Genomic DNA, 16,671 nt, shown 5'->3' with positions numbered 1-16,671 from the left:
CGACTCAGCACTTTTTTCGGTTTGTTAGACCCTTGATCGATGAATGCTTTTATATTCACCAAAGTGGAGAAGTCTGAGGTCGATCACCTTTTCTCAGGCTGTGGAGCGAGAGAAAGCGGCTACGCAGCTGCTGCCTCAGGAATACGCACGCCTGGACGGACGCGCAAGGACCCTCTCTCAATCTTGTCGTGTTGGCTTCGAGCTGCTTTCATCCAAGTTTCGACATCTTCTCGACATCTCTCCTCATCGCATCATCTGACCTCTTGCTGTCTCGCCGTAGCAAACCGCTCCTCCGCGCAGCATTGTTCCGCAGCACGATCGTCACGCACTCTGGTCTCGACCGCCATCGCATCGTGCAGCAACACTTTCGAATCGGTAGTGACGCCAAAGTCACAACACAGAACAGCTCAGCATGAGTATCATGGAGTACAACGGTGGCAGTGTGGTGGCAGCAAAGGGCAAGAACTGCGTCGTCATCGCATCGGATCTCCGTCTCGGTCAGCAGGCAATGACGGTGGCATGCAACTTCGACAAGGTCTTCCGCGTCACCGAAAAGACATACGTTGGTTTGCCAGGCTTGGCGTCAGATGTTGCGACACTCAAGGAGCGGTTCCGATACCGAGTCAACATGTACAAGATGAAGGAGGAGCGCGATATCGAGCCAGAGATCTTTGCAAACTTGGTCAGCTCGACACTCTACGAGAGAAGGTAAGCAGGCTCCGAAAGACAGGCAGAGGTCTGCCAGCTGCTCTCCGACCTATACTGACCGCCTTTCTCCGATCTTTACTTGCTTCGCTACGCTGTTGTTGTGTATTCACAATTGCAGATTTGGTCCCTATTTCATCGAGCCCGTCATCGCTGGTATCAACTCGAAAGACGAGCCCTTCATCGCAGCAACGGACGTCATTGGGTGCCTCAACTTTGCGAAGGACTTCGTGGTCAGCGGCACAGCATCCGACAAGCTCTTTGGCATGGCAGAAGGACTTTGGGAGCCTGATCTTGTAAGTTGTGCGCCCATTCAGATTATGTCCAAGTTGAGCACAAGCTGACCTTCAACCCCTCTCTCCGATTCGTTCGCTTGCTCGTCTCTAGGGCCCCGAGGAACTTTTCGAGACCGTTTCACAGATCCTGCTCGGTGCACTCGAGCGCGATGCGCTATCAGGTTGGGGTGCCATCGTCCGCATCATTACCCCCGACAAGGTCATCGAGAGGACGCTCAAGGCGAGAATGGATTGAGCATTTCGCCTTGTAGACCTGGCATCCTGCAGCTTCACCCTTTTGTACTTGTTCCGTATAGCAATCAACCTTCTGACAAATCGTCTTCCAATTCGTTTCGACCACGGTGAAAGATGTCCTACAGCGAACCCTTGCTTGCTCTGAACACGGGGTTCACAATGATCCAAAGCCGGCGTTAGAGCTCATTCGACGCGACTAAGACGAAACGGTGGCCTCTCGGCAACGAACAAGACCAAAGCCAGGCAGACGCTGTGGTGTCAAAATTCACTCGATTGATCTAGCGCAGCAACATAACGGAAAGCAGGGACACAACTAACAATCCTTCACTTGGTGTGATGGATCCTGAGCTTGCCGGGGATGTGGTTGTAGTTGGCAGCGTAGCTCTTGGGCGGGATGCGCGCCACCTTGGGTTCTGTGACGTGGTAGTCCCAGCCCTGCTTCTCGCAAAAGTGGATAGCGTCTTCCTTGGATCGGAACTTGAGCGAAGTGCCCTGCATGTAGTCGCCCGAAGAAGCCCAGCCCATCAGAGGGTTCTCCCATCGTGCGGAACCTTGAAGGATATCGAAGTCGACACGCCAAACCTTGGTGCCCGCCTTGCCGGACGAGTTGGCCGTCTTGGCAGGACGGAAGATTCGGACGGTTCGCTGGTGCAGCTCCTCTAGAAAGACAGAACGAAGGCAAAACGAATGAAAGTCAGCATGGCGGGGTCAGATGAGAGTGCTGTCTGCCGGAACCGGGTCAAGGTTGCAACCTCTCGAGCAGCGCTGGTGATCCTGCTTGTCTGCGGCTCTACGTACCAGGTGCGCTGCTGATAAGGTCAGCGGCGACAGCCTGCTCATGTCGCTGAAGTCGCTCGGCGGGAAGGTCTCGCTCCTGGTTGTCGGTGCGCTTGGCGGGTGCTGGCGAGGTGTTGGGGTTGGCAGTGTTGCGAAGGACCGAAGAAGTGGAGATCCATCGTGCGCTTGAGGATGCGGATGCGGCAGTGCGCAGTGCCTGTGTCGATTGGCGGAAAAGCGACATTGTGTGTATGTGTGCGTTCTTCGATCTGAAGCGAGCAGGATGCAGTCGTCAAGATGGTGTCGATGCCAACGATGAGGGAGGGTATGAAGATGTGACAAGGCTCTGATGCGCGACCTGTGAATTCGACTTGATTGGCAATCAGGCCTCGGCTCCGAGGTGATAGTCTAACATCCCCACTGCGGAGTCCGCTCCACATCTGCTCGCCGACTGCCGAGACTGAGCTCTAATTTTTTGCTGCGAACAAGCTATCCTTCTCATTTCCTCCACTCACACCACCGTCTTTGCTTCGTGGCAGAGAACGCCGTCACTGTGCCCAGCGTCAAAATGGCCTGCCAACAGCCGCCATTGGACGAGCGACAACTGCGCAAACAGCAGATTAGGCCACGATACCTGGACCTGGCAGAATTTGATGACGATGTTCCGGATGATCCACGAAGCCGCAGAGCTGCGCCGGATTCCTTCAGCAACTGGCCGCCAGCAGCGACCGTAGTAAGAAAGAAGCCTCCGCCCATCACCTCCTCGAGCAAATCCAAAACACCCTCATCGGAAGCACAAAAAGACTCAAGTCGCCCGACGCAGCCTACAGTGGAGAGCGTGGAGGAGGATGCAGCATCAACAAAGGCGGCTTCTCCCGTGAACATCAAGGTGTCGAAAGTCTCGGAGCAAGCGGAGATGCAACCACGACCCAAGACAGTCCGTTTCGGTGCCGATACAAAGGACGAGAGCGACTATGGAGCGGACGCCCCGGCCGCACCGAGAGCCACACTCAATCTTGCCGGATCCATCATCGGCAGCATTTCAGAGCGTCCAGTGGGGGAGAGAAGATCGAAGCCCACTCGATCCAGGCCTTCCGGATCTCGCTTTGTCGTCAGAAAAAGGATGGATGAAGACTTACAGAAGCACGAAGAGCAGCGACAACAACGTCTCGCAGCTGAGGTGACACCCAACGAACAGGAGCCTGGCACTGGCTTCCCTGTCGTGTCGCATCGCGACCAAATTACGCCCATCCTGCCTCCAACTCCTGGCAAGAGTCGGGCGCTTCAGTACAGTGAAGACATCGACACAGTTGAAGCGCCACAACGAGATGCAGTCGCGACTCAGGCAGCTCTTTCGGAGCCCTCCGCAGTATCATCAAGAAAATCGAGCACTGGCGTTCCAAGCATCGGCAAAGGCAAAGCACCGACCTCGACTGAAGACGAAGAATGGCTAGACGAAGATGGCAGACCAATGTCGGCTTTCAGGAAGTCGCGACTCCTCCGACAGGGGTTGCGTCCACCGTCCGTTCGATCAACGGCTAGTCAGGCGGCGGACCCCGCCGTGAATGCCGGATCAGCACGGAGCTTCGTACCCGACCCGACCAGAGACCCCGGTGGAGGTGCCGACATTGATGCCATCACAGCCGTACTCTCGGATGTATCGAGGGAGAACGATCGGAAGCTGCGTCAGATGAGTGCAGTCGAGATTTCAGATGAACTTCGCAGCCTCGAGAGCCTTTTCGGCAAAGACGTTCTGGAAGCTCTTCGCAATCGCAAGGGCGTGAATGCTCCGCAGGCAAGCACGAGAGAAGGCATCGACCCACTTCCGCCCCAAACGCAATCAGCCCTGGACAGAGCCACAGACACACAAGCTTTCGTGGAAGACAAAGAAGGTCCGCTTGCGATCAAGCGGCAGTACTTCCCGGCGGAGCCCGAAGGACCCAACCCATCCCTAGAATGGATGATGCCGCAGCACCAGACTCAAGCAGCTTCTACGGACTTGCGCTTCGATTTCTCGGGCCATGTCATTCGACGAGACACCCAAACCAATGAGACGTATCTGTCCGGCTTGCATCACCACGGCGACGACCAAGAAGCTCCAGGCTACACCTTTGCCGAGCTGATCCATCTCTCACGAAGTACAGTAGCAGCGCAACGCCAACTTGCGCTCAACGTTCTCGGGCGGGTGTGCGAACTCCATCCAGCCTTCGGCCAGAGCGGAGACTACAAGGACGCCGTAGCAACTAGAGCGTTGAATGAACATGGTCTGCTGCTCCGAGCCAGGACCATCACCGTTTCTCGATGGCTCTTGGACGACCGACATTTCACGGTGCGAGCAGCAGCGCTGAGGTGCTTGACGAGTGCAATCCGATCCTTGCCATCGGGTACCTCGCTTCCACTGGGTTCCGGACAGGAACTCGACCTTGGTCGTTTGTTTGGCGCTGACAAGGCTGATCCTGACGACAGAGAGGAAGCCGCGGAGGCAAGCGAAGTCGAGAAAGCTATGCAGAAGGACTGGGCCAAGGTGCTCCTCGAGTCCAACATTGTTGGTCTGTTCCTCGACAGAACAGACAGCGTCGTTACTTCGACATGGGAAGCAGACTTGGCGCTGGAGCTGCTTTACAGAATCGCGTCTTGCTCTGCCACTCACGCGAGCCAAGTCTTCGGAGACGAGCCGCAGAAGCTGTGCGACTTTGTTGTCCATCTCGGACTCAAGGTTTCTTGGCCACCGGCTTCAGCCGAAGCTTCCTTGCCCGCCGCATCCGCCCCGCGCTCGAGCTCCATGCCCTCATTGACTGCTGTGCGTCTGCTGCACCAGGGCATCCTCAGCAATCGTGAAGTCGGAAAGGCCATCGTTTCGAGCGGCAACGTCGAGCATCTCTTGCGCTTCATTGTGACGCAACCCTGGAAGGTCGAGAACGACTCTGCGACCAACGATGAAGCAGGCAACGAGGTCGTTTTGATGGCGTATCACATTTTTGACGAGATCCTCCACTTGTTCCCTTCACTGGCATCGTACGGTCTCTTTGCATCCATTGTCGCGCGAACGTGGAACATCTGGCAGGAGAGCAGCACATGGGCTGTCGGACAGCTTACGGCCAAGCAGGACGCAACAGCTCAACCATCGACGAAGAGTTGGATCCGCGAAGCGAGAAGCACAGCAGTGCAGCGAATCTTCGAGGTTCTTGCCGCATGGACACATTGCGCGGTCGACCCACACGAGCTGGCGACGGCGCACGACATCACGTGGACACAGGTTCGAGACTGGATCGAGCCCATTAGAGACGCTGCACAGGTGATCAGCTCGTCTCCTGAGTCGCAAAGGATCACACAGACGTCCGCTCTCGGACCTCTTTGCGCTTACATCGATGCTTGGCTCCGATGCGCGACCCGGAAGGAGCCCGATCTTTTGCAAAAGCACCTCGAATTCGGCACGATCATCGTGTCGCAGTGCCAGCAGCCCATTCAGCAACACTTCCTCGAGGTCTTGAGACTCTTCTCGTCCGCACCTACGCAAGCTATCGGGCTGGACGAGGCCGTACAAGCATGTCGCGCTTGTCACAGGCATCTTGATCTCAGCAGAACGATCTTGCACGCAAAGCAGACTTTGTCAAATCAGGCAGGTCCCAAAGCGAGTCGGATTGCACACGACGGAGTTTTGATGTTGCAAGAGAGCCTGGCTTTGGTCTCTTGCGCCCCTCTTTGGGAAGCTTTGCAGAGTCCGGAGTCACAGGCATCGGGACGTCATGTCTATGGACAGACGTTCTCGGACTTTGTCGCTGCTGTCCTGACCGCACAAACCGAAGCAACGTCCACACTGGCCCTCGAGCTGGTCGCAATTACTCGACTTGACGCTCGCCATGCAACTCGCGTCGCCGATATTGTCCTGCGTGCCGCCGAGACGCTCGCCGGGGCGGGCACGGCTCGCGTGCTACGTCCTTTCCTCCTGGAATGTGTCGTCGGTGGCAATCATCTCCCAGACCAAACTCCCACGCGGACAGTGGAGCATCGCGACCCCACACCTTTGTTAAAAGTCACGTCGCTGTTTAAGTCAAGGACAATTGCAAGCGCCGACTCTTCTGCGCAGACTTCTCACGAAGAAGCCGATAACGACGAGGAGGAGGACGACGAAAGAGACGTCGACCCCATCACGGGCTCCAAGCTGTGGAAGTGTCCCGCGAGCGGTCTGCCTATCCGCCCCGACTGGCCCTTGCTTGCCCTCGACGATCTCCTGCACAGCGGCAGTACAGCTGTCTTCAATCGTCCCAACAACCTTGGCGAGGATTGGAAGCCAAGCGAGCTCGAAATGGTCCGAGCGTCGCTCAAGCTAGCTGTCGCTGTCTTCCGAGGTCAGCTCGATCATTCAAAGGTGTCTCGTGCCGGTGGCGTTGCGGACACGGACGACACTTTGGCAAAGACCAAGGCCCGAGCGATGCTGGGCAGCCTTCCGAGCCCGGAGCAGATCCTGCTCGGCGTGATGAAGGTCTTCATGCTTGAGAAAGATCAGGCCGACACCTTTACCGACAAGACCGCCTCCGGCGCGACGCAGCAAAAGCAGTCCGGGGTCTTGACCGGTCGAGACCTGTTCCGAGACTCCACGATCTCGCAGGAGCTGACCTCGCTTCTCGGCATCGCCGACGAGCTCGTCCAGCTACGACGATCGCACTCCGACTCCAACGTGATGAGTACGGTCACGCTGGACGCATGGACGACAAGCACGTACAGCGGAAGCATGTCATTCTATCAATTCTTCACCGACCTCGCATCACTCTGGGACTCGATCTCGTTTGGAGACGCCAACTTTGCGCGCGTCGTGATGACGGTCGCCAACGCAGGATGCAAAGGTGGCGTCTTCGAAGGTGAAGATGGCATGGCAGTGGATTTCCGTCGGCTGGTGTGGAATGACTACAGCGATAGTCTGCGGAGCACGCCGCCGATCAAAGTGCCAGGATGGCTGCTCGGATGGGAGGACACCGATGCGGACATGCTCCAGCACTATTGTCGGTGCCTTGTCAGTCTTGCTGACACGAGTGCGGCGAGAGGCTCAATGGCTTGGCAGATCGCGAGACACCATGTGGGTACGGCCATGCGGTCAATCGTCAGCAGCGAGGGCGACACGAACAACGCCGCGAGCACGAAGCACGCAAAGAGGGTGGAGACCATCCTCAAGTCGCTGTACGTCGCAAAAGGCGAGGGTCTGCTGCGTGAGCTGCTCAAGTCGGAAGCCGAGGCTTCGTCAGCCAGCAAGCTAACGGACGAAGAGACTCAGCGCCTCGTCGCTCGATTGAGCAGCTCAAACGTGGCACAGTAGACAGAATCACGAGCATCGTAATCGACTTAAGTCTTGCGTGACTTCCTCGGCGATCCAACCAATGTGGTCCATGATTGTGTGTTGAAAGGTACAAATACAATGAACGCCACGCAGCAACCAGTAAGCTGAGAGACGGTCTACGCTACGCAGGCGCGACGGAGGATCTCGCCGATCCAGCTGTCGACGTGGCTCTGGCGCCGTTTGGCTTGCCTCTGCCCCTTCCACCACCTCTGCTGCCAGCACCACCCCTTCCACGACCCCGTCCCGTTTTGCCTCCCCTTCCCGCTTTCCCGTCCTGACCATCATCATCGTCGTCGTCCAGGTCCTCGAGGCTGGCGTCTCGTGCCGGTCCATCCGCATTCGACGTTGGCGGCGGCAAGTTGTCTGTCTGCATAGCCCCTGCACGCTCTGCCGCCTCTTCAACACCACCCACACGTCTCGCTTCTGTCACCACCTTGTCGGCATACAGCAGCTGTTCCATACGACCGAGCTTTTTCGCCTCGACATCCTTCCTTAGTGCATGACGGAAGTCTTCCAGCTTGACACGCAGTCGATGTGGTGCGCGTGGTGGAAGTGTCTCTCCGGTGACAATTCCGTCAGCGTGCTGCTCTAGCGTCGCACCGAACGCGCTTGAGCTGTTGGATATCGAGCTGGTCCCCAGACCGAGTGCGTACGGGCTGGGGCGTGCACGACAGCAGAGGTCGGTGATGAAGTCGACCGTCATCTCCTCCATGAGCATCACCGAGTCTGGATCTGGATCCGGTGCGTCGCCGTACGCGTACATGAGATTGCGCAGATCGCGCGCGAAGAGGTTGCGATGGTTGAAGGGTCGGCGACCGCGAATCTGCGCTGCTGCCGCTTGACCCAGGCCAGAGGTGGACGACGAGGAGACGGGGACGCCGGTGGATAGGGCCAGCGCCGGATGGATGAATTGGAGAGCGCCATCGTTGGTTGCTTTGACCCCTCTAGAGGTCTGGAGTGAGGTGCCACCTGCGGATACTATAGTGCTCGCGCATGGACCGAATTGTGGATGGAGCGAAGAGCTTTGTCTCCGACGCGCACCTCCGCGCGCCGCCGAGCGCGAGGGTGTTGGCGGCATCTCGAAGACGTAAGGCGCCGGACTGACTGGTCGACGCGGTCGGATTGAGTCCTATGGGCCTATATTCCTACGAGATCCCGCACTCGATCGAACGCGTTGCAGACGATGATCGTGCGTTGTCTGGATGGACATGTGTGGAGCTTTGAGGATGTCGAGAAGGAAGCATGACCCGCGAAGGTGCTGGGCCAACCAAGTCGGAAGTCGGCCTTGACCCTGGACGCCTTGTTTCGGACGGGAAACATTTCCTTCCCGCACAATGACGGTTGCGCGCACGCGACCCTTCCCCACCTTGGCCTGGCTGCGCTGCGCTTGTCAGAACTCAGCCATCTTTTTTGGCTTTTGGCGCGGCTGGCATGCGCAAGAAAAAGTGATGTTTCAGGGTCCAACCTTTCTGATAACGCATGCGAACCCTGCATTGACGCCAATCACCCTGGTGACTTGACTGAAGCGCAGGTGGGCTCGAGAGCGGCTTGCTTGACTGAGTTTGCCCTTGCCTGTTTAGCTTCTGCTGGCGTGCTTGCGTGCGTGCCCAGGATCAACGCTCGGGCCGTAGAACGCTCGAGCCGATCCTACGCTTGGTCAGTGCGGACTTGATGAGCCATTTGACACACGCACTTTCCCGTCTTTGACGAGCTCGACTACGCCGCCCCTTTGACTCCTGTTGCTGAAGACTGAGAGGAGAGGGCGTCAAGTCCCAGTCACAGTCGCATTCGGGGTCATACGACCCGACTGCGCTTCGCCTCTTTGCTTGTTTCAGAGCGCAGGAAAAGCTGAGTCGAGCTTCATTTCACCTCGCTGCAATCACATTCCACTTTGCCGCAACTGCGCTCAACCTTATCGCCCTCGACCACTTGACCACATACATATACTCGAGTCCCGCAGTCTCCACCCTCTTCTCTTCCCGCTCCCATCTGCCGACTACTGCGGACCATCAGCACCCTCGTCGCTTCCACCTCCTCCGTCTTTCTTCAACTCTCGATCAGCCCCTCTCGCCTGACGCCACCACCGCCGCCATGTCCTTGTTCGCGTCCGCTTGCGGTCTCGAGCTCGTGTGGGTCAACCCGTCATCCGAAGGTGCTTCCGAGAAGAACGCTCCCGATCCTGAGCGCTACCGGGTGATCCGCATCCCGGCTGGCCATAGCAAGATCATCTCCCGCTCCAGCTCGCCCACCGTCGCCGACTTGATCAACGATCTGGACGACAAGATCTGCTTTGAAGCTGCCAAGGTTGTCTCTCGTGAGCACGCCACCATCGAGTGGATCGATCGTGTTCCGTTCATCAAAGATCTTGGCTCCACGCACGGTACCTTCGTCGCTCACAGGCGGGCTTACACTCTCTCGTCGGGCAGATTCGCCGAAGAAAACGCCCTCGCTCCCTCCAGACGAATCGAAGGCATTGAGCCGCTCAGAGACGGCGACTTGATCGAGTTCGGCAGGACCACCGTTCGTCCCGAGAGGGCTCACTTCCCAGTCCGTTGCTACCTGCGCCTTGCCTCGCAGCGCGCTTCTTCTTCACCGAACGTACCAATCAAGAAGCCCGGCGTCTACGGCCTCACGGACGACTCCTTCGACTCTGAATCGGACATTGTCAGCATCGATGCTGATGCTTTCCGTGCCACCGCTGCGACCAAGACTCATGCACCTCAAGAGGTGGTCGACCTGACCAGCGAGGATGAAGATGAAGGCGAACGTCACGACCCTGTCTTTAAAGCCTCAGCAGAGCCAATCCCGACCATGCCTGCTTCGTCGCTGCCTCCCGCCACCGAGTGCAACGATCCGCCGATCCCGGGGCACGATGTCATTGTCAGCTACGACGAGGAAAGTTCTGCCAGCGACTCCGACGAAAGCGTCGACCCCTACGACATTACGCCCGTTGCGCCTTTGCGCGACGAGATTCAAGCCCTGATTCGCGAGGCGCGCGAAGCTCAAAACCAGGGCGACCTCTACATGGAATCGTACAAGACGATCCAGTGCGAGTCTCCCGCTACTTCGATCGGAGGCGACTCTCCCATTCGCGAAAAGGCAAAGGAAAGGGACAGCGAACAGGCTCGCGACGTGTCGCCCTCTCACATGCTCATCAAGGACGCGACAGTCCCTTGTGCCTCCGCTGCTTCGGTCCCTTCCTCTTCGGCCTCTACCACCGCCGTCGTGCCTGAGCTTTTCGTTCAGGGATCCGCTCAGATCCTTTCAGAAAGCTCGCCTCTGAAGCGCAAGGCAGACAGTATGGACGCCCAGGTCGCTCAGGCTCCCGTCGACGCTACACAGGTCGACGCAACCCAGGCTGACGCGACTCACGTTGACCAGACTCAGGCTGACATTGTGCTCATCAGCGAGAAGCAACCCGCTCAAGGCGATCCGGAGCCGCACTCGCCCAACAAGAAGACGCGACTGTCGCCTGTCGGACAGCAGCAAGAACGGGTGCAGCCGCACAACGAAGACAGAACTCCGAACAGAGCGCGCAAGGTTGGAAACTTCGTAGCGAAGGCGGTTCACACCACGAGCCTCCTCTCCGTTGGCTTCCTCGCTGGCTCACTCTTCACATTCAAGAGCATGATGAATGCTGCTGCGACCGCCAACGCTGCTGGGTCCGGCAAGTAACAGGCCCCGATCACCGGTCCCTCTCTTGCCAAAGCTTTGTCTCTGTGTCCCTTTGCTCGGCTCTCGTTCTCCTCATCTGCATCGTTAGGCAGCCTCGCGTCGCCAAATCAGTCCTCATTCGCACAATTTGTTCAGTAGTCAGCAGGCGTCGTCCCCATCGCAAAGTCATAGTCATTGTTCTTTCTCATGTGTCGTCCTTACTAAGATGGCATCCTCCAGCGTGTGACGCCTAACTGAATGCTGCCCTTTCCGCAGCCTGCGCAGCTCTAGCCACTGGGCAAGATCGTTGCGGATGTCCGGGTTTGCGGCAGTAGCTGCAGAGGCGCGCCCGGCAATTCTTAAAGGTGTGAAAATCGTTCAGCGATGTGCTCTCGCAGTAAGAGCAATGATCCAAGCGGGATGCGTACGACAGTTCGTACTTCCTCCCAGCGACAGCGATGAATCCGGGAAGAGTGCTGGCGACGTCCAACGAAATTTCATGGCCCGGGGTCTTGATCGGGGCTCTTTGAAGCTCAACGAGCATAAAGAGGAACCCAGATGGCACGCTGACCACCTGTTCCTCTGCTTGCCATACCTGTAGATCGAGTGTCCAGAAGTCGAGGACTTGATGGGGTTTCAGCGCCTGCTTGGCAGCCTCTGCCGCGTCCACCATACGATTCTCTGGGATGCCTTCGACAAGTGCAGTGATCCAGTACGCGTCGAGCTTTGGTGCGAAGCCGACAAACTTCAGGCTGTGACCCTGGATCTCGAGCGCGATCGACTTGTCAAATTCGGCCCTGTCCCAGCTGATCGACAGCAGTCTCTCTCTGCTCGGCTTGGAGAACGTGACGCTGCCGAGCCTGCCGGTGGTCGGATCGGGGCCCGGATAGTGCACTTGAAGCTGCCGGTGAATATGCACAGCAGCAATCAGCTTGGCGGCTTGGTTGCGAAGCTCGACTGCGCGCGGCACGCTATACATCACCATCCCTGGCCAGAGGTGCTGCGCCAGTCGCGGGTTGGCAAACTTGTAAGGCGGAAGCTTGTTGAAGGGAATGAGCGGGCCGGCGCTCGATTTGTTAGCGATGGGGACATCTGAATCTTGAGCGGCCGTCTCGAGGCTACTCTCGAGCCGCGATGCTAGCGGCAGCCAAACCGGCACCGTCTTCGCGTGCGGTAGGTCCAAGATGAGATCTACGGGAGCCGAAGCGCCCTGCTTGATCTCTTCGGTAGCGTCCGACATCGTGATGCGATCAGAGAGGCAGGGCAAAATATTGTGCTAATATGAGAGTGCGTGGTGGAAGAGAAGCAGAGGAGGACTGTGCTTATATCGCATTACGAACAATGGTGAATGCACGACCTGCGTGCGCTGCTACAAGCGCTGGTCAAGGGAGCCTGACCAATGCACGAGAGGACATTCTTTGTGGTCAGCTGGAGGCCCGAGAGCGAAGGCGTCTGACATCCTGCCCGCGGCTTCACATATAAGGTCGACCGACTGGCAACACATCTGCCGCGTACAGGCTGGTCAGGACAACCTTAGAAACCTTTTCGTCGGGCTGTCGGAGGCGTACATGGACACGAACGCCTAGTCACCCAAAGGCCACAGTGGGGAGCACATGCAGCCAAGCCCGGTCTCATTGTAATTGGATGACATTCACTTGCCCCTGATGGATGTGCAAAGGTCGCAACTCATGGTCTCGGTCAAAGAGCAGCCCACCTTGGAGGCCCGTGGGCGACCATAAACAGGAAAACATGGTGGCCGCTGAGGCCCCTGAAGGCCCGAGACCTGTCAAAGAACGCATCAATTTTAAACTTTGTACTGGATATAATGCAGCCTCGCGGAATGATCTTCAAGGAGCTAGTTTAGCACGGGGGCGTAGCTCAGTGGCAGAGCGTCTCATTTGCATTCGCAAGACGATCCAACTTTGAGAAGGTCTGGGGTTCAATCCCCCACGCCTCCAAGCTTTCTTTTTTGCCATTTTCACCAAGTCATGATTTCTAGGCGCTTTTTGACACGACCTTTTTCTGCCGACTTTTGGTTCATAAAGTCCTTTCTTGAAAGGGAAGAGGCTAGGGCAGATCCCATGTGCAGGTCAAGGTGCTGTCTGGACCCTTGGATCAAGTGTGCGCTGCATTGATGGGTTCATCCAGACAAAGACGACAGCGTAATGCGCTGTGCCTTGCAAGTGGTCAGCCTTCCGAGCTTCTCTTGTCTGCTGTTTCTTAGGCGCTTGGTCAAAGCTTTGTGCTTGTAGAAGTGCAGGTCCGACTCAGCAATCTGGCAGATCTACAGCTATCGCTCGACACATGCAGTCTGGCGCCGTATTGCCACTGGAATCAGGCTGTAGACACGTTCCACAGATTCTGCGCATGTCACAACGGAAAGTCACAGCGCCGAGGAGGCTCGAATTTAGATTGCCCTCCGGACACGGGCTGTCGCCGATTTTCTCGAGAGCGTCCCCACCCGAATGGTTCGGCTTCTCTGATATCACACTTCTGCGCAGATCTCACAGTGACTTCATGACAAGCGTCACAAAATCGCACTTTGACCAACTGCGAGGGATTGACGGAAGGCAGCGAAAGCTTTCAAAGCCGCCGCCGTCGACTCAAGCCTCGAATGACCACTGCGCGGCGCGCGAGGCCTTACGAGCAGCGGCTGTCGTGTGCCCCACCGACAAAGGCGCAGGCCCACATCAGTCGAACCACATCAGGAAATGGGACCCTCGAGCACAAAGCGTGACTTCACAACAAGGCCTGCAGCTGGCAGAGCGCCGCTCGGGCCGCTTCCATTGCATTTCCTGCTGCGCAGCGACATCCACACGACATGAAAGGGCAGCTTTACAGAAGCGGAGCAGTGGCTTGATCTTGGCTGAGCAGGCCTGCGCATGGGCCGCAGGGTTGAGCTGAGTCAAGAGCGGGGCATGTGTCTAGCCAATACTCTTTGCTATAAGTATTGCATGCTCCTTTGTCTTGGCCCTTCTGCACGTCCACTTCCATCTCCTTGCACCATCGGATCCATTTCGACCGAGCGCCTCACCAGCACAAACTCCGACTTTGGTCCCGTCATGACCTCCGATTACCAGTACCGCCTGGTTCACTCTCGCGGCGCCAGACCCGTACTCGGCGCCCGAGATCTGCACGTCGAGGTCGAGACGACTGGCGTCCCTCCCGGCGGCGTTCGTTACCGTTTCGCTACCCGCTATCGCCCGAGCAAGTCGAGCTACCGCGATGTTCTGCTCGAAAGGATCCTCGAGATGTGCAAAGCCCACAAGCTCACCCCACTCGAAATCCGCTCCGCCGACCGTCACGGCTACGTCGATGTCATCTTCGCCAACGGCGACGACGTGATCAAGGTCTACGATAAAGACATCAGCTTCGACTTTTACGGTACCCAGCCGGAGCTCTTCGAACGCGCTACGCCTGATCGCAGACACGTCGCTATGTGCATCCAGACTCTACCCTCCTCTACCAACCTTAACGATGTGCAGGTCGCGCTGAAGGACGACGTGAGGATGCGCAAGGCGGGCCAGATCGTCGACATATGGTCGCTGCACTGCCCCGCCAGCGGTCAATTCAAGGGCAAGGTGCTCGTCCTGCTGGAGCTGCACACGCGGAACGGCGAAGTGACCCTCGACACCCGAGCGGCCATCCCTGGCTGGTTCGTCTTCAACGGCATCGCTTACCTGGTCCGCTTCCCCGACCGCCCCACGTGGTGCTTCACCTGCAGATACGACACACTCGCCCCCTTTCACAGCATGCACACTTGCCCCAAAGCGCCCTGCCGCACGTGCAAGAGGAGTGGCCACGCGTCGGTCGAGTGCAAGGTCCGTCGAGCGCAGGTCGCCAAAAAGCAGCAAGGCGGCAGGAGGGCCACGGAGGATTCAAGCGACGATGATGAGGACGAGACGCCTAGGGCGCCGAGCAACGATCGAGCATCTATGGAGCGCAGGTTTGCCGAGTTGGGCATCCGGGATCGCAGCGAGGAGGCTGAGGAGCTGGCGAGGGACTTTGGTGTGCTCGCCTTGTCGGAGAGCGACATTGGCAGTTGAAGGTGCGATTGCCGAGCTCCCGGTGATGGGGCTTTGAGAGGAGAAACTCGCAAAAAGATGCCTGAGCGCAGATGTAGTGTTCGATCTTGAATGAAACGGCTGTTGATGACCTACTATGCGAGAGCGAGCACAAGCGCTCATCGTCCTCGAATGACGGCTGAGCGACTCGACAGGATGAGGTCTAAGGCAGCTTCATTTGACCTGCCTTTGCGCAAGTTTGTCTGCGCAGGGAGACTTGACCGGGAGCGCAGCAGGAAAGGCATCGTTTTTGGTGAACATTTTCCATGTAGCGCATCAGTGTGTCCGTGGTGACTCCTGCAAAGCGGCCATCCGATGTTTGACATGCGACGAAAGCTCCTCTGAAGAAGGATGTGAGCGCTGCATAAACACATCCGAAGACGGGCTGCTGGTCATCGTATTGAATTCTGAAGTTGTCGTCCCGCTGTTGACGGCCATCGTCGAAAGGCTGGACCTCGGCCGCGCCGAAGTCCTCGAGAGCGGCGTAGGTGATGCAACAGTGTTGCTTGGATCTGTCGGCGCACGTTTCGGTGGCTTCTTGGAGCTGTTCCTCTCCGGCGCGATGATGTTGCCTACCGAGAGACTCGAGTACTGATCCGCATTGAGGACGTGATCCAGCATGTCGCCCATCTGGAGCGATCGAGAGTTGGGCAGGGGCGACGTCGAGTGCGTCTCCTGCCTCAGCGGTGTGTGGTCGATCTTGCCAAAGACGTCCTGTTGGTTGGCGCCACTGGACCCGGTAGGCGTGCGAATGTCGAACAGCGAGTAGGGCGGTGGCGAGACCACATCGAGGTCTTGTGCGTGTCGAGACGCGGTGGGGGTGTCCTGGAAGAGACGCCGTGATGAGGGCTGGTGGAAGGGACTGGTCTCGATGCTGTTGGTGCTCGAGCTGGCGCTGATGTCCATGAGGACAGGTTGCTGCATGGGCTGAAAGAATGCGCTGGATGTCCGCCGAGAGGGCGGCGATACGGATGCTGGTCTGTCGGCGGCGTATGTGCGTGAAGAGGAAGCCATCGTGGATGGTGACGATTCGAAGGCGGTGTGACTGGTCATGATGGTATCGGATGATCCGTTGTGGTTGTCGAGGCTATGATGTGATGCTCCCACGGTGTCGGTCAGAGGGCCACTCGCTGACTGAGTGTGATGGTCGTCGGAAGTGTACCGCAAGTCAAGCCCGACTGTTCGGGTGAGTTCGCAGCGTCGGATGTCTCGCGTACAGGGTAATGAGCCGATAGGGGGATGGCCAGTGACAGCCGAAAGTGAGCTTGCTTTTCCGCCTTGATCGGACGCGCGACCAGCTGATCATACGCAACCGATCAAACGTCAGCCGGCTCGAGGCAAGTGTCGATGTCTCAGGGGGAGAGCGTCGAGAGAGAGTTCTATTTGCAGGCGGCTTCGGTGCTGAGCTGCAAGCGTGCAGCAAGAGCATGTTCTAGCGAGCTCATCCCAGCTCAACCGATGGCTGGGTCCGGTACAGAGTGGTCTAGCGAGGCTGGCGGCCATTTTGAAACAGCGCTTTCTTTCGAACGAGACCAACACTCACACTCTTGACGAAAACACGCAGCGACCTGCAGGCCGATTTCATTTTGCAGGCACAGGCACGCGACGT

The 16,671-nt window shown here is 57.6% G+C and overlaps 8 protein-coding genes and 1 non-coding gene across 9 annotated transcripts; 5 read left to right on the top strand and 4 right to left on the bottom strand.

Annotated features, from left to right (window-relative positions):
- Window positions 1-412: 412 nt before the first annotated feature.
- Window positions 413-1,236, top strand: PSEUBRA_004343 (Proteasome, subunit alpha/beta; the record flags this gene model as incomplete). The annotated part of the gene is made up of 3 exons (XM_016437917.1): window positions 413-708; window positions 827-1,001; window positions 1,093-1,236. The coding sequence occupies 3 exons, from the start codon at window positions 413-415 to the stop codon at window positions 1,234-1,236; spliced, it is 615 nt and encodes a 204-aa protein (XP_016291432.1).
- Window positions 1,237-1,559: 323 nt separating this feature from the next.
- Window positions 1,560-2,256, bottom strand: PSEUBRA_004342 (NADH dehydrogenase ubiquinone Fe-S protein 4, mitochondrial; the record flags this gene model as incomplete). Its single annotated transcript, XM_016437901.1, has 2 exons — window positions 1,560-1,894; window positions 2,034-2,256. 2 exons carry the CDS (start codon window positions 2,254-2,256, stop codon window positions 1,560-1,562), a joined length of 558 nt encoding a protein of 185 aa, XP_016291431.1.
- A 324-nt stretch (window positions 2,257-2,580) lies between these two features.
- Window positions 2,581-7,323, top strand: PSEUBRA_004341 (RNA polymerase II-associated protein 1, C-terminal; the record flags this gene model as incomplete). The annotated part of the gene is made up of 1 exon (XM_059465286.1): window positions 2,581-7,323. One exon carries the CDS (start codon window positions 2,581-2,583, stop codon window positions 7,321-7,323), a length of 4,743 nt encoding a protein of 1,580 aa, XP_059320544.1.
- A 142-nt stretch (window positions 7,324-7,465) lies between these two features.
- On the bottom strand, window positions 7,466-8,422 carry PSEUBRA_004340 (Transcription initiation factor IID, 18kDa subunit; the record flags this gene model as incomplete). The annotated part of the gene is made up of 1 exon (XM_059465285.1): window positions 7,466-8,422. The coding sequence occupies one exon, from the start codon at window positions 8,420-8,422 to the stop codon at window positions 7,466-7,468; it is 957 nt and encodes a 318-aa protein (XP_059320543.1).
- Window positions 8,423-9,435: 1,013 nt separating this feature from the next.
- On the top strand, window positions 9,436-11,019 carry PSEUBRA_004339 (Forkhead-associated (FHA) domain protein; the record flags this gene model as incomplete). Its single annotated transcript, XM_016437880.1, has 1 exon — window positions 9,436-11,019. One exon carries the CDS (start codon window positions 9,436-9,438, stop codon window positions 11,017-11,019), a length of 1,584 nt encoding a protein of 527 aa, XP_016291428.1.
- Window positions 11,020-11,248: 229 nt separating this feature from the next.
- Window positions 11,249-12,238, bottom strand: PSEUBRA_004338 (uncharacterized protein; the record flags this gene model as incomplete). The annotated part of the gene is made up of 1 exon (XM_059465284.1): window positions 11,249-12,238. The coding sequence occupies one exon, from the start codon at window positions 12,236-12,238 to the stop codon at window positions 11,249-11,251; it is 990 nt and encodes a 329-aa protein (XP_059321512.1).
- A 627-nt stretch (window positions 12,239-12,865) lies between these two features.
- On the top strand, window positions 12,866-12,956 carry PSEUBRA_006512. The gene is given in 2 exon segments: window positions 12,866-12,901; window positions 12,921-12,956. It is a non-coding gene; the product is annotated as a tRNA-Ala (tRNA).
- Window positions 12,957-14,060: 1,104 nt separating this feature from the next.
- On the top strand, window positions 14,061-15,044 carry PSEUBRA_004337 (uncharacterized protein; the record flags this gene model as incomplete). The annotated part of the gene is made up of 1 exon (XM_016437872.1): window positions 14,061-15,044. The coding sequence occupies one exon, from the start codon at window positions 14,061-14,063 to the stop codon at window positions 15,042-15,044; it is 984 nt and encodes a 327-aa protein (XP_016291427.1).
- A 294-nt stretch (window positions 15,045-15,338) lies between these two features.
- PSEUBRA_004336 (uncharacterized protein) lies at window positions 15,339-16,076 on the bottom strand (the record flags this gene model as incomplete). Its single annotated transcript, XM_016437868.2, has 1 exon — window positions 15,339-16,076. The coding sequence occupies one exon, from the start codon at window positions 16,074-16,076 to the stop codon at window positions 15,339-15,341; it is 738 nt and encodes a 245-aa protein (XP_016291426.2).
- Window positions 16,077-16,671: the final 595 nt, after the last annotated feature.

The sequence above is a fragment of the Kalmanozyma brasiliensis genome (assembly GCF_000497045.1).
Source record: "Kalmanozyma brasiliensis GHG001 unplaced genomic scaffold PSEUBRA_SCAF3, whole genome shotgun sequence".
NCBI lineage: Eukaryota > Fungi > Basidiomycota > Ustilaginomycetes > Ustilaginales > Kalmanozyma > Kalmanozyma brasiliensis.
Note: the sequence above shows the minus strand (reverse complement) of the source record. Positions and strands in the feature narration are given on the sequence as shown.